The following is a 21,702-nucleotide window of genomic DNA, read 5'->3' as shown; positions in this document are numbered from 1 at the left end:
ACTTATTATTATTTATTATATTAAATTGGAAGTTGGAGTTGTCTATGAGAAGCAATGTTAAATAGGAATGTCTGTTTATTTCTTGAATTGACTGAATGGATATTTACATTTACATTTAAGTCATTTAGCAGACGCTCTTATCCAGAGCGACTTACAAATTGGTGCATTCACCTTATGACATCCAGTGGGACAGTCACTTAACAATAGTGCATCTAAAACTTAGGGGGTGGGGTGAGAGGGATTACTTAACCTATCCTAGGTATTCCTTAAAGAGGTGGGGTTTCAGGTGTCTCCGGAAGGTGGTGATTGACTCCGCTGTCCTGGCGTCGTGAGGGAGTTTGTTCCACCATTGGGGGGCCAGGGCAGCGAACAGTTTTTACTGGGCTGAGCGGGAGCTGTACTTCCTCAGTGGTAGGGAGGCGAGCAGGCCAGAGGTGGATGAACGCAGTGCCCTTGTTTGGGTGTAGGGCCTGATCAGAGCCTGGAGGTACTGAGGTGCCGTTCCCCTCACAGCTCCGTAGGCAAGCACCATGGTCTTGTAGCGGATGCGAGCTTCAACTGGAAGCCAGTGGAGAGAACGGAGGAGCGGGGTGACGTGAGAGAACTTGGGAAGGTTGAACACCAGACGGGCTGCGGCGTTCTGGATGAGTTGAAGGGGTTTAATGGCACAGGCAGGGAGCCCAGCCAACAGCGAGTTGCAGTAATCCAGACGGGAGATGACAAGTGCCTGGATTAGGACCTGCGCCGCTTCCTGTGTGAGGCAGGGTCGTACTCTGCGGATGTTGTAGAGCATGAACCTACAGGAACGGGCCACCGCCTTGATGTTAGTTGAGAACGACAGGGTGTTGTCCAGGATCACGCCAAGGTTCTTGGCGCTCTGGGAGGAGGACACAATGGAGTTGTCAACCGTGATGGCGAGATCATGGAACGGCAGTCCTTCCCCGGGAGGAAGAGCAGCTCCGTCTTGCCGAGGTTCAGCTTGAGGTGGTGATCCGTCATCCACACTGATATGTCTGCCAGACATGCAGAGATGCGATTCGCCACCTGGTCATCAGAGGGGGAAAGGAGAAGATTAATTGTGTGTCGTCTGCATAGCAATGATAAGAGAGACCATGTGAGGTTATGACAGAGCCAAGTGACTTGGTGTATAGCGAGAATAGGAGAGGGCCAAGAACAGAGCCCTGGGGGACACCAGTGGTGAGAGCGCGTGGTGAGGAGACAGATTCTCGCCACGCCACCTGGTAGGAGCGACCTGTCAGGTAGGACGCAATCCAAGCGTGGGCTGCGCCGGAGATGCCCAACTCGGAGAGGGTGGAGAGGAGGATCTGATGGTTCACAGTATCGAAGGCAGCCGATAGATCTAGAAGGATGAGAGCAGAGGAGAGAGAGTTAGCTTTAGCAGTGCGGAGCGCCTCCGTGATACAGAGGAGAGCAGTCTCAGTTGAATGACTAGTCTTGAAACCTGACTGATTTGGATCAAGAAGGTCATTCAGAGAGAGATAGCGGGAGAGCTGGCCAAGGACGGCACGTTCAAGAGTTTTGGAGAGAAAAGAAAGAAGGAATACTGGTCAGTAATTGTTGACATCGGAGGGATCGAGTGTAGGTTTTTTCAGAAGGGGTGCAACTCTCGCTCTCTTGAAGACGGAAGGGACGTAGCCAACGGTCAGGGATGAGTTGATGAGCGAGGTGAGGTAAGGGAGAAGGTCTCCGGAAATGGTCTGGAGAAGAGAGGAGGGGATAGGGTCAAGCGGGCAGGTTGTTGGGCGGCCGGCCGTCACAAGACGCGAGATTTCATCTGGAGAGAGAGGGGAGAAAGAGGTCAGAGCACAGGGATATGAGGCGAAGCCAGTTCATGAAAGAAACCTGAGTGTGGTGACATCAGTTGATCGCATCAGCAGATATTGTGCCAATTGGATTCACACTGTACTTACATGTGGTCTATTCTACAGAACAGTTCTATATTATTAATTGAATAAGACACTTCACTCAGGCTCTGCTCCTTCAGGGTAGCTCACTGCCAACCTCCAAGACGATGCATTGTAATCTTTTCTAAGAAATGGTTCAACGTACATGTGGTGATTCCTTTTTTAAATGGAATTGATCCCAACCCTGTTGCTCTCAGGCATGGATGATTGACAGGTAATTACTGATCAGAGAAGCTATATGAAAGTAGCCTCCCAACCCTGTTGCTCTCAGGCGTGGATGATTGACAGGTAATTACTGATCAGAGAAGCTATATGAAAGTAGCCTCCCAACCCTGTTGCTCTCAGGCGTGGATGATTGACAGGTAGTTACTGATCAGAGAAGCTATATGAAAGTAGCCTCCCAACCCTGTTGCTCTCAGGTGTGGATGATTGACAGGTAGTTACTGATCAGAGAAGCTATATGAAAGTAGCCTCCCAACCCTGTTGCTCTCAGGTGTGGATGATTGACAGGTAGTTACAGATCAGAGAAGCGATATGAAAGTAGCCTCCCAACCAGGTTGCTCTCAGGCGTGGATGATTGACAGGTAGTTACAGATCAGAGAAGCTATATGAAAGTAGCCTCCCAACCCTGTTAATCTCAGGCATGGATGATTGACAGGTAGTTACAGATCAGAGAAGCTATATGAAAGTAGCCTCCCAACCCTGTTAATCTCAGGCATGGTTGATTGACAGGTAGTTACAGATCAGAGAAGCTATATGAAAGTAGCCTCCCAACCAGGTTGGTTTGGTCTGGATAGTCTTTTTGTTTTCCTTGTTGTGATATTGTTGAGCTCTTGGGATGGCCAACTGAAGAGCCTCAACGGGCCTCCATTTGGCCACGGTGAGTCGTGCGTAAGCTGCCTCTCCCTGTATTCTGCCGAACTCTCTGGCTGTGAGGGAATCCCAAATGACACCCCATTCCCTTTATAGTGCACTACTCACCAAAAGGAATGCAATACAAAGGGGATAGGGTATCATTTGGGATTCTCTCTCTCCCTCTGAAATATAATACAACCATTAAACAACTACATTCACTTGCTAAATAATAGCTGCTTTTCAAAACAGTTGAATCTAACCACTACCTGTATTAAAGGTCACCAGGGGGCGTGTCCTGTTTATTGCACTGACAGTCATTGCAACATGTCTTACTGTCGTCAATTATTAGTCCCAGTTAGTTTAGTAACAAAACCTTAGACCCTGTTCTGATAACTGGTGGTTATGATCCAACCCTTCATTCTGGTGTTATCACCACAAACAGGAAGTTAACAAGATATTAGTTAAAATGTAAACAGTAACATTGTGTCTGACACACAGAAGCTTGGTAGCAAGTCCTCAAAGTATGAGTGAATTCACTGTCCTTTTAACCAAATTCAAGAGGAAATGCAGCCCCAACCTTTAAAAATACATCAAACAGAAAACATAATGCAATTAATATCCCATGTGCAGCTCTTCAAAAGCTCTTGAGAAAAAAACAAACACAACAATTTAATTCGCACAGTAATATACATTTAGTCAATTAAAGTTTTCATGTCTTTCAAGTTTGGTGTCTTTTCAGTTTGGTGTGGGTTTTTCATTTATTTTCCTGTTCTTGGGCAAATGTAGTGTTGTGCTCATGATGAGTGTCTTTTAGGTTCCAGTTGTTGCTAGTCAACTCCCAGTGGACTCCCCCATGAGTGTCTTTTAGGTTCCAGTTGTTGCTAGTCAACTCCCAGTGGACTCCCCCATGAGTGTCTTTCAGAACCCCTCCTAAACCCACCTGTTTCTTGTTGATTGTTGTCAGTGACTCTCTGTTAGTTCCCACTTCTGTTTGAGCTGCATTATTTGGTTCTTTCTGGAGAATGTAAGTGGTTGTGATTCTGGATGACCAAATTGCTAGCAAGATTGACAAGAAACTTCCATGTGGGGAATTGTAAGTGGCTCGTTTCAGCTCGTTTCATCATTATTGATACTGTTTCTTGTTTTAGGTGTTTTGACTGATTTCACGTTAATATGAGTAATATTTGCTAGCTGTCTCACCAGCAACAGTAATGATGTATTTGAGACAAGGGCTCATTGTTCAAATGTATTTGTTTTCAAACATTGGAGATGAAATATAGTTTACATGCTGTCAACAATCTAAGCCAACCCTGTCAGTTATTCCCCATGATTGCTAATTGATTTTGTTGTTGTACAATGAACCCATCTGTTATATATTTTAATCTTCATTTAATATAATTTTAAAGTATGCATTACGTTGTCTAATATACATACATTAAGATGTCTGATATACTATACTTGTCATTTGAATGTAGACATTAATAAATGCATTTCTGTATCTCCCAAAATCTTTACAATGGAGTAGCACCTAAATGAATGTGCAGAGGGATCAAAACAGCGCCCCCTGTCAGTTGTCTAGGGGTAATGCATATCTTTGTTAGAAACTAGTCTGAGTAAATGTATAGCAGTATAATAATTGACCACTAGATGGTGGACTTGGGACGTCATCTATGGACATGTGACCAGACCAAGGGCCCGTTCAGCAGGGTGCAACGTTTAGGAACTGAAATATAGTATGTAGTAAAAAAAAACATGCCTCTCTGACGTGTAGAATAAGAAATTAATTCCGCTTAAATGATATGATTTATAGCTGCAAGTTTGGCTTCTGAATGTGGCCAGAGGCTCATTCACTTGTCTTCAGCTTGTCTCCTCCCCTATCTCTGCACTGATTGGCTTAACAGGTGAAAACAATATGGTGGAAGGAAGCTTATTAGATTGGCTTAGCTTTCACCTGGTCAGCTCTTTCAGATCAGTGAAGGAGTGGACAGATGTTTAGATGTCTGAGAAAGAGCCCAGGTGTATTGGGTTAGTGTTGTGTAGTGTAGTGTTGAATTAGCACAGGCTGTAGCTCCTCTAGGCCAGTCATAGATGGTCACACGGAATGGATGTTTATTGGTGGACCCTTAATTGTGGAGGATGGGCTTGTAATGGCTGGTGCAGAATTAGTGGAATGGTATCAAATACATCAAGAGTATTGTTTCTATGGTTTCTGTGTTTGATGCCATTCTATTTGCTCTGTTCCAGACATTATTATGAGCCGTCTTCCTCAGCAGCCTCCGATGATTTATACCCTTTTAGATGAATCTCATGCATTCTGTCAATCACATCCACTCAAAACCCTGTCTCTCTTATAACTGGAGTTAATTCCACCTGTCCTCCTGTAGTCAATGATTCGTCCTAGTTAGTTTAGTAACAAAACCATAGACACTGTTTTCATAACCTCTTGATGCGACCCATCCCTTCTGTAGCTCAGTTGGTAGAGCATGGCGCTTTTAACGCCAGGGTAGTGGGTTCGATCCCCGGGACCACCCATACGTATAATGTATGCACACATGACTAAGTCGCTTTGGATAAAAGCGTCTGCTAAATGGCATATATAACATATATATAACAATCCCGGATCTGGGATCGTGACTACGGCTCAAGCTCATTACCATAACGCAAAATGCAAAAAAATATTCTTAGAAAAATTTAACCTCCACACATTAACAAGTCCAATAGCTCAAATGAAAGATAAACACCTTGTTCATCTACCCAGCAAGTCAGATTTCTAAAATGTTTTACGGCGAAAACATAGCACATATTTATATTAGATCACCACCGAAACAAAAGACAAGCCATTTTGTCCCAGAAAATATCAAATTTAAAAGTAGGATTAAAAAATAAATAATTCACTAACCTTTTGAAAATCTTCATCAGATGACAGTAATATGACATGTTACACAGTACATTTATGTTTTTTTCAATAATATGCCATTTATATCCATAAATCTCTGTTTACAATGACGACATTTCAAAAAATGCTTCTCAAATGTCAGGAGAAATGATGATAGCTCAGACAGATAACGTCAGATAACAAGCAATAAACATGACTAAATATACATGTTCTACACATAGTTACACAGATACACTTCTTCTTAATGCAACCGCTGTATTACATTTATTTTTAACGTTACAGAATTCGTTCACTGGGCTATACAATGAGACGGCGCTCAGATATTAGCAGTATGTCTCCTCTACGTTTGGAGTCCACAGAAACCCAAAATAACCACATAAATATTCCCTTACCTTTGATGTTCTTCGATCAGAAGACGTAGAAGGAGTCATCCTTACCCAATACATCGTTTGGTTTCAAGTTGTGTGTCTCTGTATTAGCATATGCTAACAGCTTCAGCTGAAATGCACCCAAAATGACTTCTGGTCCCGCACTCTTGCGCATCAAAACTTCAAAATTACATATTATATGTCGACTAAACTGGTCAAACTATGTGCAGAATCGAGCTTTATGATGTTTTTAACATGTAAAACAATGATCAGCGCGAACAGACAAACCGACTTCAATTGGTGTTTCTTGGAAAAGAAAGTGCCCCAAATCGGCCGCGCGCAACAGAGTGCATCTATTTGAGAGTGACCCGAACGTTTTAGCCCGCCAAAGGACTAGGGCTCGCGAGATTCTCACAATGAAGGCGCCATTTGAAAGCAGACATCGTGCTGAACACATACATACTGTTCCCAGATCGGTAGCTGCCTGGGAAGGGTGGGGGCGATGACGTCAAAGTTGACCCAACTTTTCTCTTGACAAGAGAGAGTTTGGGAGAAAGGCTGCCCTGAGAGTTCTGCTTTACACACAGACATAATTTAAACGGTTTTAGAAACTTTAGAGTGTTTTCTATTCAATAATTATTATTATATGCATATATTAGCAATTTTGGGAAAAAATATTTTCAGTTTACTATGGGCACGCACTTCCTCCAAAGGGGGCAGTATTCAGCCCTAGGCTTAACTGGTTTTTCATAACTAATGGTTATGATCCAACCCTTCATTCTGGTGTTGTCACCACAAACAGGAAGTTAACAAGATATAAGTTCAAATGTAAACAGTAACATTCACTCTCTATCTTAAAGAGACAGAGAGGTGTCTTGTCCTTCTAGATTCCATGTTAAATCCTGTTCCCGAGGGGGAACTACACCCCCCCCATTCAGCTGAAAAGGTGGCGAATTCAAAAATATTCTTTAGAAATATTTAACTTTCACACATTAACAAGTCCAATACTTCAAATGAAAGATAAACATCTTGTTCATCTACCCATCATGTCCGATTTTCAAAATGTTTTACAGCGAAAACACATTTATTTATGTTAGACCACCACCAAATCAAAGGGAAAACGCAGCCATTTTTTCCAGCAAAAGATAGTCACAAAAGCAGGATTAGAGATCAAATGAATCACTAACCTTTTGAAACTCTTCATCAGATGACATGTTACACAATACATTTATGTTTTGTTTGATAATATGCATATTTATATCCACAAATCTCGGTTTACATTGACGCCATGTTCAGAACTGCCTCAAATATCCGGAGGAATTATAGAAAGCTACGCCAGATAACAGAAATACTCATAAACTTTGACTAAAGATACATGTTCTACATATAATTAAAGATACACTGGTTCTTAATGCAACCGCTGTGTCATATTTTTTTTAAACATTACGAAAAAGCCTACCATGCAATAATCTGAGACAGCGCTCAGACGTAAAAGTATTTCTCCGCCATGTTGGAGTCAACAGAAATACGAAATTACTTCATAAATATTCCCTTACCTTTGATATTTCATCAGAATGTAGTCCAATGAGTCCTAGTTCCACAATAAATCGTTTTTTTGTTCCATAATGTCCAATACTAGTGTCCAATTAGCTGCATTTGCTATCACTTTCAGCTCACGTGCCCAAAAACTGACTGCTGGTCCAGGACAACTCGCACGAAAACTTCAAAAAGATATATTCCAGGTCGAATAAACTGGTCAAACTAAGTAGAGAAATAATCTTCAGGATGTTATTATCATATATATCCAATAACGTTCCAACCGGATCACACGTTTTCAGCTGCAGCCAAATGAAACGACGATGGCACCCACAGAGAAATGCGCCACAGGAAAATGGCATTCTGTCGGGCCACTGACTATTTCCCCTCCCATTCGGTCAAAGTTCACAGCAAATGCCCCATTGCACTTTCTACTGAATGAGGACATCTAGTGGCAGGCGTAGGAAGTGTTACCAGATCCATATCTTGTTGGGAAAGGAGGGGGCGATGACGTCAAAGTTGACCCACATTCAGAATTTCACTTCTTGTTTGGAAGATTGCCTGCCATATGAGTTCTGTTATACTCACAGACATCATTCAAACAGTTTTAGAAACTTCAGAGAGTTTTCTATCCAATAGTAATAATAATATGCATCTATTAGCAATCTAGGACAGAGTAGGATGCAGTTCACTATGGGCACGCAATTCATCCAAAGTGAAAATACTGCCCCCTATCCCCAACAAGTTTTAAGATTAAAGTATAGAACAGATTAGAGAGAACAAAAATGTACTAGACAAGAAATGTCTTTAGTCTAGATTAAATTATTTATTGAATAAGCAGGAAGTACACGTTTAAGCACGGAATGATAAAAACACAAGAAGCAGACATACTGTATAACTAATAAACATATACAGTCATTTTAAATGTATTTAGAAATGTAGAACTTAACAGTAATTGATTGACAGTGGCTATTGAATGATATCTATATTCTACACATCATTGTTTGACATATGAATAAATGATTGTGTGTCAGCTTGTGTAGCAGACATGAGTCGGTCATGATTGGTTGTTCATCGCCACGTGATGTGGTAGTCCCGCCTGCGAGTTGAAAATCAGTGTCAGCTATTGGTCCAAAAGGGAATTTCCTCTTTGTCTAATAAAGGTGTTGTTTTCTCCCGTGGGAGACTCTTGTTCAGGTCCTGTATGTTGGTGTGTGTGTCTGAATGTCTGCATGTGTGTATGTTTCTCTCCTACGTGTAGTTCAGAGTACCATTCTATCAAATCCCATCAGTCTTTCAGACCATCATTAAGATACAGTAGAGTTCATTAATCAGCAGTGTAGAGAATGTACCTAAGAGAAGCCTATTTCTCACAGATCCACTGTTGTGAAGAGGAACAATCAAAACTCCACCATACTCCTTGGCCTGATGATACGTAATAGTGAAACCCACAGTTATGGTATGTACCAGCATTAGGATGTCTTCTCCCCCAATAGCTGCAGTAAAAAAAACACAGAGTTAGACTGACCACTCTCTTAGAACCTAGAGTATGAACAACACAGAGAATCAGTCCAACTCCTTCCAGTGTTATTATAGCGCATTAGTCTTTTACCGTGGAGTGGTCAGTGTTATTAGAACAGTAGTCTCTTACCTTGGGGTTGTCAGTGTTATTATAGAGCAGGAGTCTCTTACCTTGGGCTGGTCAGTGTTATTAGAACAGTAGTCTTTTACCGTGGAGTGGTCAGTGTTATTAGAATAGTAGTCTCTTACCTTGGGGTTGTCAGTGTTATTATAGAGCAGGAGTCTCTTACCTTGGGGTGGTCAGTGTAATTATAGATCAGTAGTCTCTTACCTTGGGGTGGTCAGTGTTATTATAGAGCAGTAGTCTCTTACCTTGGGGTGGTCAGTGTTATTATAGAGCAGTAGTCTCTTACCTTGGGGTGGTCAGTGTTATTATAGAGCAGTAGTCTCTTATCTTGGGGTTGTCAGTGTTATTATAGAGCAGGAGTCTCTTACCTTGGGGTGGTCAGTGTAATTATAGATCAGTAGTCTCTTACCCTGGGGTGGTCAGTGTTATTATAGAGCAGTAGTCTCTTATCTTGGTGTGGTCAGTGTTATTATAGAGCAGTAGTCTCTTACCTTGGGGTGGTCAGTGTTATTATAGAGCAGTAGTCTCTTACCTTGGGCTGGTCAGTGTTACTATAGAGCAGTAGTCTCTTACCTTGGGGTGGTCAGTGTTATTATAGAGCAGTAGTCTCTTACCTTGGGGTGGTCAGTGTTATTATAGAGCAGTAGTCTCTTACCTTGGGGTGGTCAGTGGGGTGTCGTCCACCCATTTCCAGGTCCCCTCAGTAACAGAGTCAGTCAGACCAATCCAGGCAAAAAGGACTGATTCAAACCCATTGATGAATGTCTGTTGTTGAGGAACAGATAAAGCATTGTTACTAACACATGATGGACTAATAAATAGAGTATCTCTCTCTGTCTCTCACCTGTTCCTCTTCACTGGTTATGATCACCAGATCTGCTCCTCTCTCCAGACAGTCCTGTCTACTCTCCTCCCAGGATTTCTTCTCAGTAGAGAGGTGGTAACAGCTGCAGCCAAACCTTCTCCATCCTTCAGGACAGGACCCTAGAAGTTTCACATTTACCATATGTGTTACTTGAATGTTATTTAAAATAAAAAGAACATGACACAGATAAAGCTAATGAACCCTTCCACTGAGCTGATTCTGCCTTTCCCCAGGAAATAAATCAAATGTTCTGGTGATTTCCCACAGCAATCGTTTGTGTGAATTGCCTGTTTGCCTACAGCTTTTACACTGAGGAATTTAAACGGAGCATTGTTAGTGGAATTTTAAATTCCTATATGTTTTGTAGCCAAAACCAAATTCGCACTCTTTCTATTTCATTAATGAATTGTAAGTTCATTAATTATGCATGAAGTAGATCGAGACCAGTCTTAAAAGCCAGGTAACAGCGTTTAATTCAAGAGAGTACTAACTAAAAATACAACGAACCTTACATTTAAAGAGAGGACATGAAATGACATCATCAGTTTCTCACACTCTCTCCAATCCACACAATAGCACAGTGTTTTCAGGTCTGGAGATGTCTTTGTCATGTTTTGTCTTATATTGTCTTGTCATTTTGCTTTTCCTTCTGTTCGTTTTCCCCCTGCTGGTCTTTTTAGGTTCGTTCCCCTTTTTCTCTCTCCCTCTCTCTCTCTCTTCTCTCTATCGTTCCGTTCCTGCTCCCAGCTGTTCCTATTCCCCTAATCAATCATTTAGTCTTCCCACACCTGTTCCCTATCTTTTCCCCTGATTAGAGTCCCTATTTCTCCCCTTGTTTTCCGTTTCTGTCCTGTCGGATCCTTGTATATTGTTCACCGTGCTGTGTCTTTGTATCGCCCTGTCGTGTCGTGTTTCCCTCAGATGCTGCGTGGTGAGCAGGTGTCTGAGTCTGCTACGGTCAAGTGCCTTCCCGAGGCAACCTGCAGTTTATTATCGAGTCTCCAGTCGGTTCTCGTGATTACGAGTGGAATTGTTTTTTATGCTTTATTTACCGCTCCGATTTGTCTAGGAGTATTGCTATTTCCTTTAACTGGATTAAAGACTCTGTTTTCGCCAAGTCGCTTTTGGGTCCTCATTCACCTGCATAACAGAAGGATCTGACCAAAGAATGGACCCAGCGACTACAGACGCTCGTAACACTGCCGTCGAGATCCAAGGAGCCATGCTCGGCAGACACGAGCAGGAATTGTCTGCTGCTCGTCATGCCATGGAGAACCTGGCCGCTCAGGTTTCCGACCTCTCTGGACAGTTCCAGAGTCTTCGTCTCGTGCCACCTGTTACTTCCTGGTCTGCCGAGCCTCCGGAACCTAGGGTTAATAACCCACCTTGCTACTCCGGGCAGCCCAAGGAGTGCCGCTCCTTTCTCACCCAGTGTGATATTGTGTTCTCTCTCCAACCCAACACATACTCTAGAGAGAGAGCTCGGGTTGCTTACGTCATTTCACTCCTTACTGGCCGGGCTCGAGAGTGGGGCACAGCTATCTGGGAGGCAAGGGCTGATTGTTCAAACAATTACCAGAACTTTAAAGAGGAGATGATTCGGGTTTTTGACCGTTCAGTTTTTGGTAGGGAGGCTTCTAGGGCCCTGGCTTCCCTATGCCAAGGTGATCGATCCATAACGGATTACTCTATAGAGTTTCGCACTCTTGCCTCTAGTGACTGGAACGAGCCGGCGCTGCTCGCTCGTTTTCTGGAGGGACTCCACGCAGTGGTTAAAGATGAGATTCTCTCCCGGGAGGTTCCTTCCAGTGTGGACTCTTTGATTGCTCTCGCCATCCGCATAGAACGACGGGTAGATCTTCGTCACCAAGCTCGTGGAAGAGAGCTCGCGTCAACGGTGTTTCCCTGCTCCGCATCGCAACCATCTCCCTCCTCTGGCTCAGAGACTGAGCCCATGCAGCTGGGAGGTATTCGCATCTCGACTAAGGAGAGGGAACGGAGGATCACCAACCGCCTGTGCCTCTATTGCGGATTTGATGGACATTTTGTCAATTCATGTCCAGTAAAAGCCAGAGCTCATCGGTAAGCGGAGGGCTACTGGTGAGCGCTACTACTCAGGTCTCTCCATCTAGATCCTGTACTACTATGTCGGTCCATCTACGCTGGACCGGTTCGGGTGCTACATGCAGTGCCTTGATAGACTCTGGGGCTGAGGGTTGTTTCATGGACGAAGCATGGGCTCGGAAACATGACATTCCTTTCAGACAGTTAGACAAGCCTATGCCCATGTTCGCCTTAGATGGTAGTCATCTTCCCTGTATCAGATTTGAGACACTACCTTTTACCTTTACCCTCACAGTATCTGGTAACCACAGTGAGACTATTTCTTTTTTGATTTTTCGTTCACCTTTTACACCTGTTGTTTTGGGTCATCCCTGGCTAGTATGTCATAATCCTTCTATTAATTGGTCTAGTAATTCTATCCTATCCTGGAACGTTTCTTGTCATGTGAAGTGTTTAATGTCTGCCATCCCTCCCATTTCTTCTGTCCCCACTTCTCAGGAGGAACCTGGCGATTTGACAGGAGTGCCGGAGGAATATCATGATCTGCGCACGGTCTTCAGTCGGTCCCGAGCCAACTCCCTTCCTCCTCACCGGTCGTATGATTGTAGTATTGATCTCCTTCCGGGGACCACTCCTCCTCGGGGTAGACTATACTCTCTGTCGGCTCCCGAACGTAAGGCTCTCGAGGATTATTTGTCTGTGTCTCTTGACGCCGGTACCATAGTGCCTTCTTCCTTCTTGTTTTTTATGCTTTATTTACCACTCCGATTTGTCTAGGAGTATTGCTATTTCCTTTAACTGGATTAAAGACTCTGTTTTCGCCAAGTCGCTTTTGGGTCCTCATTCACCTGCTTAACAGTCTTCTACTCCCCTCATAAACCAGACATTCCAATCTGTCTAAAAGATATCTTCTCCTCCACTAACGGAATATCAAGGACCATTCTTATCTGTCAGAAAAGATAAATCATCCCTCTCCCTTAAACTTCCCGCAAGGTACAGACAATTAATTCATTTTACTTACATTTTCAGCAACAGCTTAACCAAGAGCCCATACATTTCATACCATAACATAATAGTATTAGAATAAATGGTTCTAATTTAAATGTATACATTATTAATCAATTCAACTATAATTTCCTCCGACAAGCAAACAACAATTTCAAAAATAATAAGGAAATCAGTCGATTGAAATACAGTTTTTAGGCCCTAATGTATGGATTTCACATGACTGGGAATACAGAAATGCATCTGTTGGTCTCAGACACCTTAATAAAGGTAGGGGTGTGGATCAGAAAACCACCATTTGTCTCATGCGGTGTGACACATCTCCTTCACATAGAGTTGATCAGGCTGTTGATTGTGGCCTGTGGAATGTTGTCCCACTCCACTTCAATGGCTGTGCAAAGTTGCTGGATATTGGCGGGAACTGGAATACGTTGCTGTACACGTCACTCCAGAGCATCACAAACATGCCCAATGGGTGACATGTCTGTTGAGTATTCGGCCCATCGAAGAACTGGAACATTTTCAGATTCCAGGAACTGTGTATAGATCCTTGTGGCATACAAATTAGCTTCCCTGAGACGATTTCTGACAGTTTGTTGTGGAAACCCATTTTCATCAGCTGTCTGGGTGGCAGGTGAAGGAGTCAGAAGTGGAGGTCCTGAGCTGGCGTGGTTACATGTGGTATGTGGTTGTGAGGCCGGTTGGACGTACTGACAAATTCTCTAAAACGACGTTGGAGGCGGCTTACGGTAGAGAAATGAACATTCAATTATCTGGCAACAGCTCTGGTCGACATTCTTGTAGTCGCCATACCAATTGTATGATTATTATTATTATTATTATTATTATTATTATCCCTTAACTTGAGACATCTGTATTGTGTTGTGGACAAGACTGCACAATTTAGTGTGTCCTTTTATTGTCCCCAGCACAAGTTGCACCACAAGTCAGCTTCTTGATATGCCACACCTGTCAGGTGGAAGGATCATCTTGGCAAAGGAGAAATGCTCACTAACAGAGATTAAAACAAATCTGAGCATTTGATAGAAACTGGCTTTTTGTATGTATTGAACATTTCTGGTATATTTTATTTCTGCTCATGAAACATGAGACCAACACTTTACATGTTGCGTTTATATTTTTGTTCATTGTATCTGACATTTACACGTTAATTTAAGTTAATTGTTGGTCCCGTGGTGGGAACATATATCAGCGGAAATTTCAAGTGCGCCACGTATAGTTTTTGATAAAACTCAAACTTTCATTAAATTGCACATACAATGTACTGAATTAAAGCTACACTCGTTGTTAATCTAGCTACTGAGTCAGATTTGTAAAATGCTTTTCGGCGAAAGCATGAGAAGCTATTATCTGATAGCATACACCCCCAAAGTACTGCAACGCTACTTAAAACCTTTGATTTTGCGATAGCCGGGGGCTACTCAAAACGCAGAAATAAAATATAAAACATTCATTACCTTTGACGAGCTTCTTTCTTGGCACTCCTAGATGTCCCATAAACATAATTTTGGGTCTTTTGTCGATTAAATCGGTCCATATATAGCCTAGATATCGATCTATGAACACTGTGTGAACAACGGAAAAAAATAGCGTTTTCTAACGTAACGTCATTTTTTAAAATTAAAAATGTCGACGATAAACTTTCACAAAACACTTCAAAATACTTTTGTAATGCAACTTTAGGTATTAGTCCACGTTAATAAGCGATAAAATTGATCACAAGGTGATGTAAATTCTATTGGTGTCCGTCTGGAAATGATGTCCGGATAAATCTCAACCAAAATATCCGGTCGGATACCTGAAGAAATGGCTTGTCTCTTCTTTGTTTGACCAAGAAACAAATCGTAGGCAAATGACAAGACTGTTAACATCGCGTGGAAGCTGTAGGTATTGCAACCTCGACCTCATTTAATCCGGTTCACCTTTAGCAATCCTTGGAAGTGGCGCATGGATATTTTTTTCCATTTTCAGTTATCAGATTTTCCTGCACTTTTCGATGAAACGCACGTTCTGTTGTAGTCACAGCCGTGATTTAACCAGTTTTAGAAACGTCTGAGTGTTTTCTATCCACACATACTAATTATATGCATATACTATATTCCTGGCATGAATAGCAGGGCGCTGAAATATTGCGCAATTTTTAACAAAAAGCTGCGAAAATTCTCAACTTCCCTAAGTTAAACATAACTTTTACAACTATTATTTATTCACACATTGAATAAGTAAGTAGCTTTGCACAAGCCTTGGCTTATGAGAGGTCAGAACAGCTCATATGATCTATGCTCCTGTTTCTGTAGAGGCAGCTTGATGTACAAGTAACAACTTCCAATGTATCTGACATCTATAGTCTCTTCTAGAATTACTAATTATAAAACTGGGTCAATGTATTACATTACACTTCAGATCCCCACAGTTTCTACACAGATCAGAACATGTCCCTTCAGTGGTGATGCACCTTACATGTGGAACAATTTACAAAAAACTATTAGAATGGATGTTTGCTGCTCCCTGCACAATGAAAAAAATAGATTTCTGATCTTTTAAATGTTAATTGTGATTGTTTTCTTAAGGCATCTTGTCTGTGTAGTTGTGCACGTGTTTTTATTTCGCTGTATTGAAAACAGGGCTCTACTGCAAATTACTTTCCTTACCTGTGATATTACAGTTCAGCCTTTCCCTCTCCTTCTGTAGCTGGTCACGCTCCATAGTTCTATTCTCCACACTCTTCTTCAACTTGTCCATTTCAGTGGTTGTGGTATTGAGATGATTCTGTAACTGGTCTCTCTCTATGGTCCTGTTATTTAAACTATTCTGCAACTGGTCTCTCTCCCGAGTTATTGTGGTGAGAGTATTCCGCAACTGGTCTCTGTCCTTAGTTTTGGTATTAAGACTCTTCTGTAACTGGTCTCTCTCTTTAGTCCTTGAGTTAAGATTATTTTTTAATTGATCCCTTTCAGCAGTCATGACTTTAAGACTATTTTGTTGCTTGTCCCTGTCTTTGGTCCTTGTGATGAGACTATTTTGTAGCTGGTCTCTCTCTGTGGTCCTGGTATTTAGGCTATTCTGTAGCTGGTCTCTCTCTGTGGTCCTGGTATTTAGGCTATTTTGTAGCTGGTCTCTCTCTGTGGTTCTGGTATTTAGGCTATTCTGTAGCTGGTCTCTCTCTGTGGTCCTGGTATTTAGGCTACTCTGTAGCTGGTGTCTCTCCTTTGTTTTTGTATTAAGACTATTCTGCAGTTGATCTCTTTCCTGAGTTATTGTGTTGAGAGTATTCTGCAACTGGTCTTTCTCCTTAATTTTGGTTGCGAGCCTATTCTGTAGCTGGTCTCTCTTTTTAGTCAGGGTGTTGTAACTGGTCTGTAGCTGGTCTCTCTCTTTAGTCAGGGTGTTGTAACTGGTCTGTAGCTCGTCTCTCTCTTCAGTCAGGTTGTTGTAACTGTTCTGTAGCTGGTCTCTCTCTTTAGTCAGGGTGTTGTAACTGGTCTGTAGCTGGTCTCCCTCTTTAGTCAGGGTGTTGTAACTGCTCTGTAGCTGGTCTCTCTCTTTAGTCAGGGTGTTGTAACTGGTCTGTAGCTGGTCTCTCTCTTCAGTCAGGTTATTGTAACTGCTCTCTAGCTGGTCTCTCTCTTTAGTCAGGGTGTTGTAACTGGTCTGTAGCTGGTCTCTCTCTTTAGTCAGGGTGTTGTAATCTGTCTGTAGCTGTTGTCCCTCTTTAGTCAAGTTATTATAACTGGTTGGTTGCTGATCTCCTTCTTTAGTCAGAAGGCTGTAACTGGTCTGTTGGTCTCTCTCTGTTGAGTAGTGATGATCAATGACGCCATCTTTAAAATGGAAAATTAAATACATATGTTTAACTATTACACCACTGAAGGTTACACATATTTATGTCAAAACATTCTAAACTTACAGTAGACAAACAGGCCTATGATCCCAGCCAGTAGGAGAACACACAGCAGCCCGAGACACACTGCAGCAACTCCAGAGGGTCTCTTCCACCATGGAAAATTAGCTGAATCACAGGGATGATCATGTAAGATCTTTGAACTCTCTCTGGTAATGTTAAAATACTTATATTATCCAGGATTGTAAGGAACAAAGGCTGTGTGTTTGTACTTGAATTGATACCTGAAAATGTAACACTGGGCTTGTTGGGAGACGTGTCGTCATCAATATCCATGGTCTGCATTGTTGGATTCTCCACCTGCGTTTGTATAGATTGTCTCTTACATTTCTAGAAGTTAAATGCTATATTTTCCTCTCTTACTTCAGCTCTAGTATAGGTTTGTATCTGTGTCTTATGTTTTGTCAAATACTTGAGGACTTGACTTAGCTTACCCAGTCTTGACTTAGCTTACCCAGTCTTGACCTAGCTTACCCAGTCTTGACTTAGCTTACCCAGTCTTGACCTAGCTTACCCAGTCTTGACCTAGCTTACCCAGTCTTGACTTAGCTTACCCAGTCTTGACCTAGCTTACCCAGTCTTGACTTAGCTTACCCAGTCTTGACCTAGCTTACCCAGTCTTGACCTAGCTTACCCAGTCTTGACTTAGCTTACCCAGTCTTGACTTAGCTTACCCAGTCTTGACCTAGCTTACCCAGTCTTGACTTAGCTTACCCAGTCTTGACTTAGCTTACCCAGTCTTGACCTAGCTTACCCAGTCTTGACTTAGCTTACCCAGTCTTGACCTAGCTTACCCAGTCTTGACCTAGCTTACCCAGTCTTGACTTAGCTTACCCAGTCTTGACTTAGCTTACCCAGTCTTGACCTAGCTTACCCAGTCTTGACTTAGCTTACCCAGTCTTGACTTAGCTTACCCAGTCTTGACCTAGCTTACCCAGTCTTGACCTAGCTTACCCAGTCTTGACCTAGCTTACCCAGTCTTGACCTAGCTTACCCAGTCTTGACCTAGCTTACCCAGTCTTGACCTAGCTTACCCAGTCTTGACTTAGCTTAACCGGTATAAAGGAAACAATAGGATAGTCCCAATCTCTACCCAACTAGTGACACATACACATTGGTCGTGCTCAGTCAAGGACACTTCAGTAATTGACATACAGTGCATATGGAAAGTATTCAGACCCCTTGACTTTTTCCACATTTTGTTACGTTACAGCCTTATCATATAATGCTTTTTATAAAAAATTTCATCTACATAAAATACCCCATAATGACAAGTATAAACATGTTTTAGATTTTTATGCAAATGCATTAAAACTAAAAACAGAAATAGAATATTTACATAAGTATTCAGACCAGTATTGCTATGAGACTCGAAATTGAGCTCAGGTGCATCCTGTCTCCATTGCTCATCTTGAGATGTTCTACAACATGATTGGGAGTCCACCTGTGGTAAATATTATTTTTTTGACATTATTTGGAAAGGCACACACCTGTCTATGTAAGGTCCCACAGTTGACATTGCTTGTCAGAGCAAAAACCAAGCCATGAGGTCAAAGGAATTGTCCGTAGAGCTCCGAGACAGGATTGTGTCGAGGCACAGATCTGGGGAAGGGTACTAAAAAATGAAGGTCCCCAAGAACAGTGGCCTCCATCATTCTAAAATTGAAGTAGTTTAGACCCACAAAGACTCTTCCTAGAGCTGGTCGCCAAACTGAGCAATCAGGGGAGAAGGCCCTTGGTCAGGGAGGTGACCAAGAACCCGATGGTCAGTCTGACAGAGCTCCAGTTCCTCTGTGTAGATGGGAGAACCTTCCAGAAGGATAACCATCTCTGCAGCACTCCACAAATCAGGCCTTTATGGTAGAGTGTCCAGACAGATGGTAGTAAAAGGCACATAACAGCCCGCTTGGAGTTTGCCAAGAGGAACTTTAAGGACTCTCAGACCATGAGAAACAAGATGATCTGGTCTGAAGAAAGCAAGATTTGGCCTGAATGCCAAGTGTCACATTTGAAGGAAACCTGGCACTATCCCTACGGTGAAGCATGGTGGTGGCAGCGTCATACTATGGGGATTTTTTTCAGCGGCAGGGACTGGGAGATCAGTCAGGATCGAGGAAAAGATGAACGGAGCAAAGTACAGAGCGCTGAGGACCTCAGACTTGGGCGAAGGTTCACCTTCCAACAGGACAATGACCCTAAGCACACAGCCAAGACAATTTAGGAGTGGCTTTGGGACAAGTCTCTGAATGTCCTTGAGTGGCCCAGCCAGAGCCCAGCGTTGAACATCTCTGGCGAGACCTGAACATAGCTGTGCAGCGACTCTCCCATCCAACCTGACAGAGCTTGAGAGAATCTGCAGAGGAGAATGGGAGAAACTCCCCAAATACAGGTGTGCCAAGATTGTAGCGTCATACCCAATAAGACTTAAGGCTGTAATCGCTGCCATAGGTGCTTCAACAAAGTACAGCAGACCTAGTAAAATACTTATGTAAATTTAATATTTCAGTTTTATTTTTTCATTATGGGGTTTTGTGTGTAGATTGATGAGAGGAATTGAAGAAGAAAAATACATAAGGCGTAACAAAATGTGGAAAAGGTCAAGGGGTCTGAATACTTTCCGAATGTATTGTAGATATCTACTTTGTCCTGTTTACTGTTCACCTGCTTAGTCTCCCAGAGACATTAACATATTACATAAGAATCAGACAATAAACACACCTCATAAAATGATCATATCTGGTGAAATAGAGAAATACAATCTTACCACAGTCTTTGAGAGTTGAAAACGGATGCATACAAATATGTTAAATGAATGAGCATCAAAGTAAGATTGGAATAACGTGTCCACGTTGTTTATAGTCTGAGAGACCCCACCTTTTGTGTCAACTTCAGCATATCCTTTAAATTTGGTAAAACAATTATGAACTAATATACCACTGGATGGTAGGTTCAGATATAAGTGAAGCTCAAGTCAAACTGAAAGTTCAAGCTACAGAATGCTGCATGGAAGTGTTTCATTTCCCCTCTCTCTCAAGCACATGAGCTATAGGGGTCAAAGGTAAACTTTAGGTTAAAAGTAATGGTTAAATGCCTGCCTGTGCCATTAAACCCCTACAACTCATCCAGAACGCCGCAGCCCGTCTAGTGTTCAACCTTCCCAAGTTCTCTCACGTCACCCCGCTCCTCCGCTCTCTCCACTGGCTTCCAGTTGAAGCTCGCATCCGCTACAAGACCATGGTGCTTGCCTACGGAGCTGTGAGGGGAACGGCACCTCAGTACCTCCAGGCTCTGATCAGGCCCTACACCCAAATAAGGGCACTGCGTTCATCCACCTCTGGCCTGCTCGCCTCCCTACCACTGAGGAAGTACAGTTCCCGCTCAGCCCAGACAAAACTGTTCGCTGCTCTGGCTCCCCAATGGTGGAACAAACTCCCTCACGACGCCAGGACAGCGGAGTCAATCACCACCTTCCGGAGACACCTGAAACCCCACCTCTTTAAGGAATACCTAGGATAGGATAAAGTAATCCTTCTCACCCCCCTTAAAATATTTAAATGCACTATTGTAAAGTGGCTGTTCCACTGGATGTCATAAGGTGAATGCACCAATTTGTAAGTCGCTCTGGATAAGAGCGTCTGCTAAATGACTTAAATGTAATGTAAATGTAAATGTTCAGTTACTCCAGAATTCTAAAGCTTAGAAAATTTGGAAGGCTGAATGTGTCTATATCTTATTTAAATCCCTGTCAACTGCCATTTTATAACAATGTTCAGTGTTGAAACTGGGTTCTGAACTTTCTAATCCTGTTTCTGTCCTGACCTACTTGCAGAATCCATAGCAGACCTATTGTAACTACTTGTTGAACCCTGTTCAGGAGGAGGGTGCTAGAATGGTTTAAGCCAACAACAGATTCACCAAACTGTCCGTGACAGGACTAGCTCGTAACATATGAATCACTCTGGAGGCAACATTAGTTATCCCCCCACCCCCTTCTCTTTAATGCATTTGGCATCCTGCAGTCAGCTGGCATATTATAGAGTACCTAGCAGGCCTATAGTAGGATCCCTAGCAGGCCTATAGTAGGATCCCTAGCAGGCCTATTATAGAGTACCTAGCAGGCCTATAGTAGGATCCATAGCAGGCCTATTATAGAGTACCTAGCAGGCCTATAGTAGGATCCCTAGCAGGCCTATTATAGAGTACCTAGCAGGCCTATAGTAGGATCCCTAGCAGGCCTATTATAGAGTACCTAGCAGGCCTATAGTAGGATCCCTAGCAGGCCTATTATAGAGTACCTAGCAGGCCTATAGTAGGATCCCTAGCAGGCCTATTATAGAGTACCTAGCAGGCCTATAGTAGGATCCCTAGCAGGCCTATTATAGAGTACCTAGCAGGCCAAAGTAGGATCCCTAGCAGGCCTATAGTATGATCCCTAGCAGGTCTATAGTAATATCCCTAGCAGGTCTATAGTAGGATCCCTAGCAGGCCTATAGTAGGATCCATAGCAGGCCTATTATAGAGTCCCTAGCAGGCCTATAGTAAGATCCCTAGCAGGACTATTATAGAGTACCTAGCAGGCCTATAGTAGGATCCCTAGCAGGCCTATTATAGAGTACCT

The 21,702-nt window shown here is 42.7% G+C and overlaps 1 protein-coding gene and 1 long non-coding RNA gene across 2 annotated transcripts; both read right to left on the bottom strand.

Annotated features, from left to right (window-relative positions):
• Positions 1 to 8,391: 8,391 nt before the first annotated feature.
• Positions 8,392 to 16,620, bottom strand: LOC124023322 (C-type lectin domain family 6 member A-like). The gene is made up of 4 exons (XM_046337837.1): positions 15,835 to 16,620; positions 10,073 to 10,212; positions 9,884 to 9,993; positions 8,392 to 9,076 (listed from the first exon to the last, which is right to left on the bottom strand). Exons 1-4 carry the CDS (start codon positions 16,145 to 16,147, stop codon positions 8,944 to 8,946), a joined length of 696 nt encoding a protein of 231 aa, XP_046193793.1. The 5' UTR covers positions 16,148 to 16,620; the 3' UTR covers positions 8,392 to 8,943.
• A 30-nt stretch (positions 16,621 to 16,650) lies between these two features.
• On the bottom strand, positions 16,651 to 20,104 carry LOC124023323. The gene is made up of 4 exons (XR_006836693.1): positions 19,849 to 20,104; positions 17,309 to 17,384; positions 17,091 to 17,192; positions 16,651 to 17,004 (listed from the first exon to the last, which is right to left on the bottom strand). It is a non-coding gene; the product is annotated as an uncharacterized LOC124023323 (long non-coding RNA).
• Positions 20,105 to 21,702: the final 1,598 nt, after the last annotated feature.

The sequence above is a fragment of the Oncorhynchus gorbuscha genome, unplaced genomic scaffold (assembly GCF_021184085.1).
Source record: "Oncorhynchus gorbuscha isolate QuinsamMale2020 ecotype Even-year unplaced genomic scaffold, OgorEven_v1.0 Un_scaffold_1586, whole genome shotgun sequence".
NCBI classification, from domain to species: domain Eukaryota; kingdom Metazoa; phylum Chordata; class Actinopteri; order Salmoniformes; family Salmonidae; genus Oncorhynchus; species Oncorhynchus gorbuscha.
The sequence above is the reverse complement of the archived record's forward strand: the minus strand, read 5'-3'. Positions and strand labels throughout refer to the sequence as shown.

What these genes read in the sequence shown, in the direction of transcription:
- LOC124023322 (XM_046337837.1), bottom strand. Translation starts at nt 16,147, where the DNA reads ATGACTGCTGAAAGGGATCAATTAAAAAATAATCTTAACTCAAGGACT. An exon ending in TAACCAGTGAAGAGGAACAG is followed by an intron (nt 9,994 to 10,072) that starts GTGAGAGACAGA and finishes CCTCAACAACAG; the next exon opens with ACATTCATCAATGGGTTTGA. An exon ending in ACCCCACTGACCACCCCAAG is followed by an intron (nt 9,077 to 9,883) that starts GTAAGAGACTAC and finishes TTTTTACTGCAG; the next exon opens with CTATTGGGGGAGAAGACATC.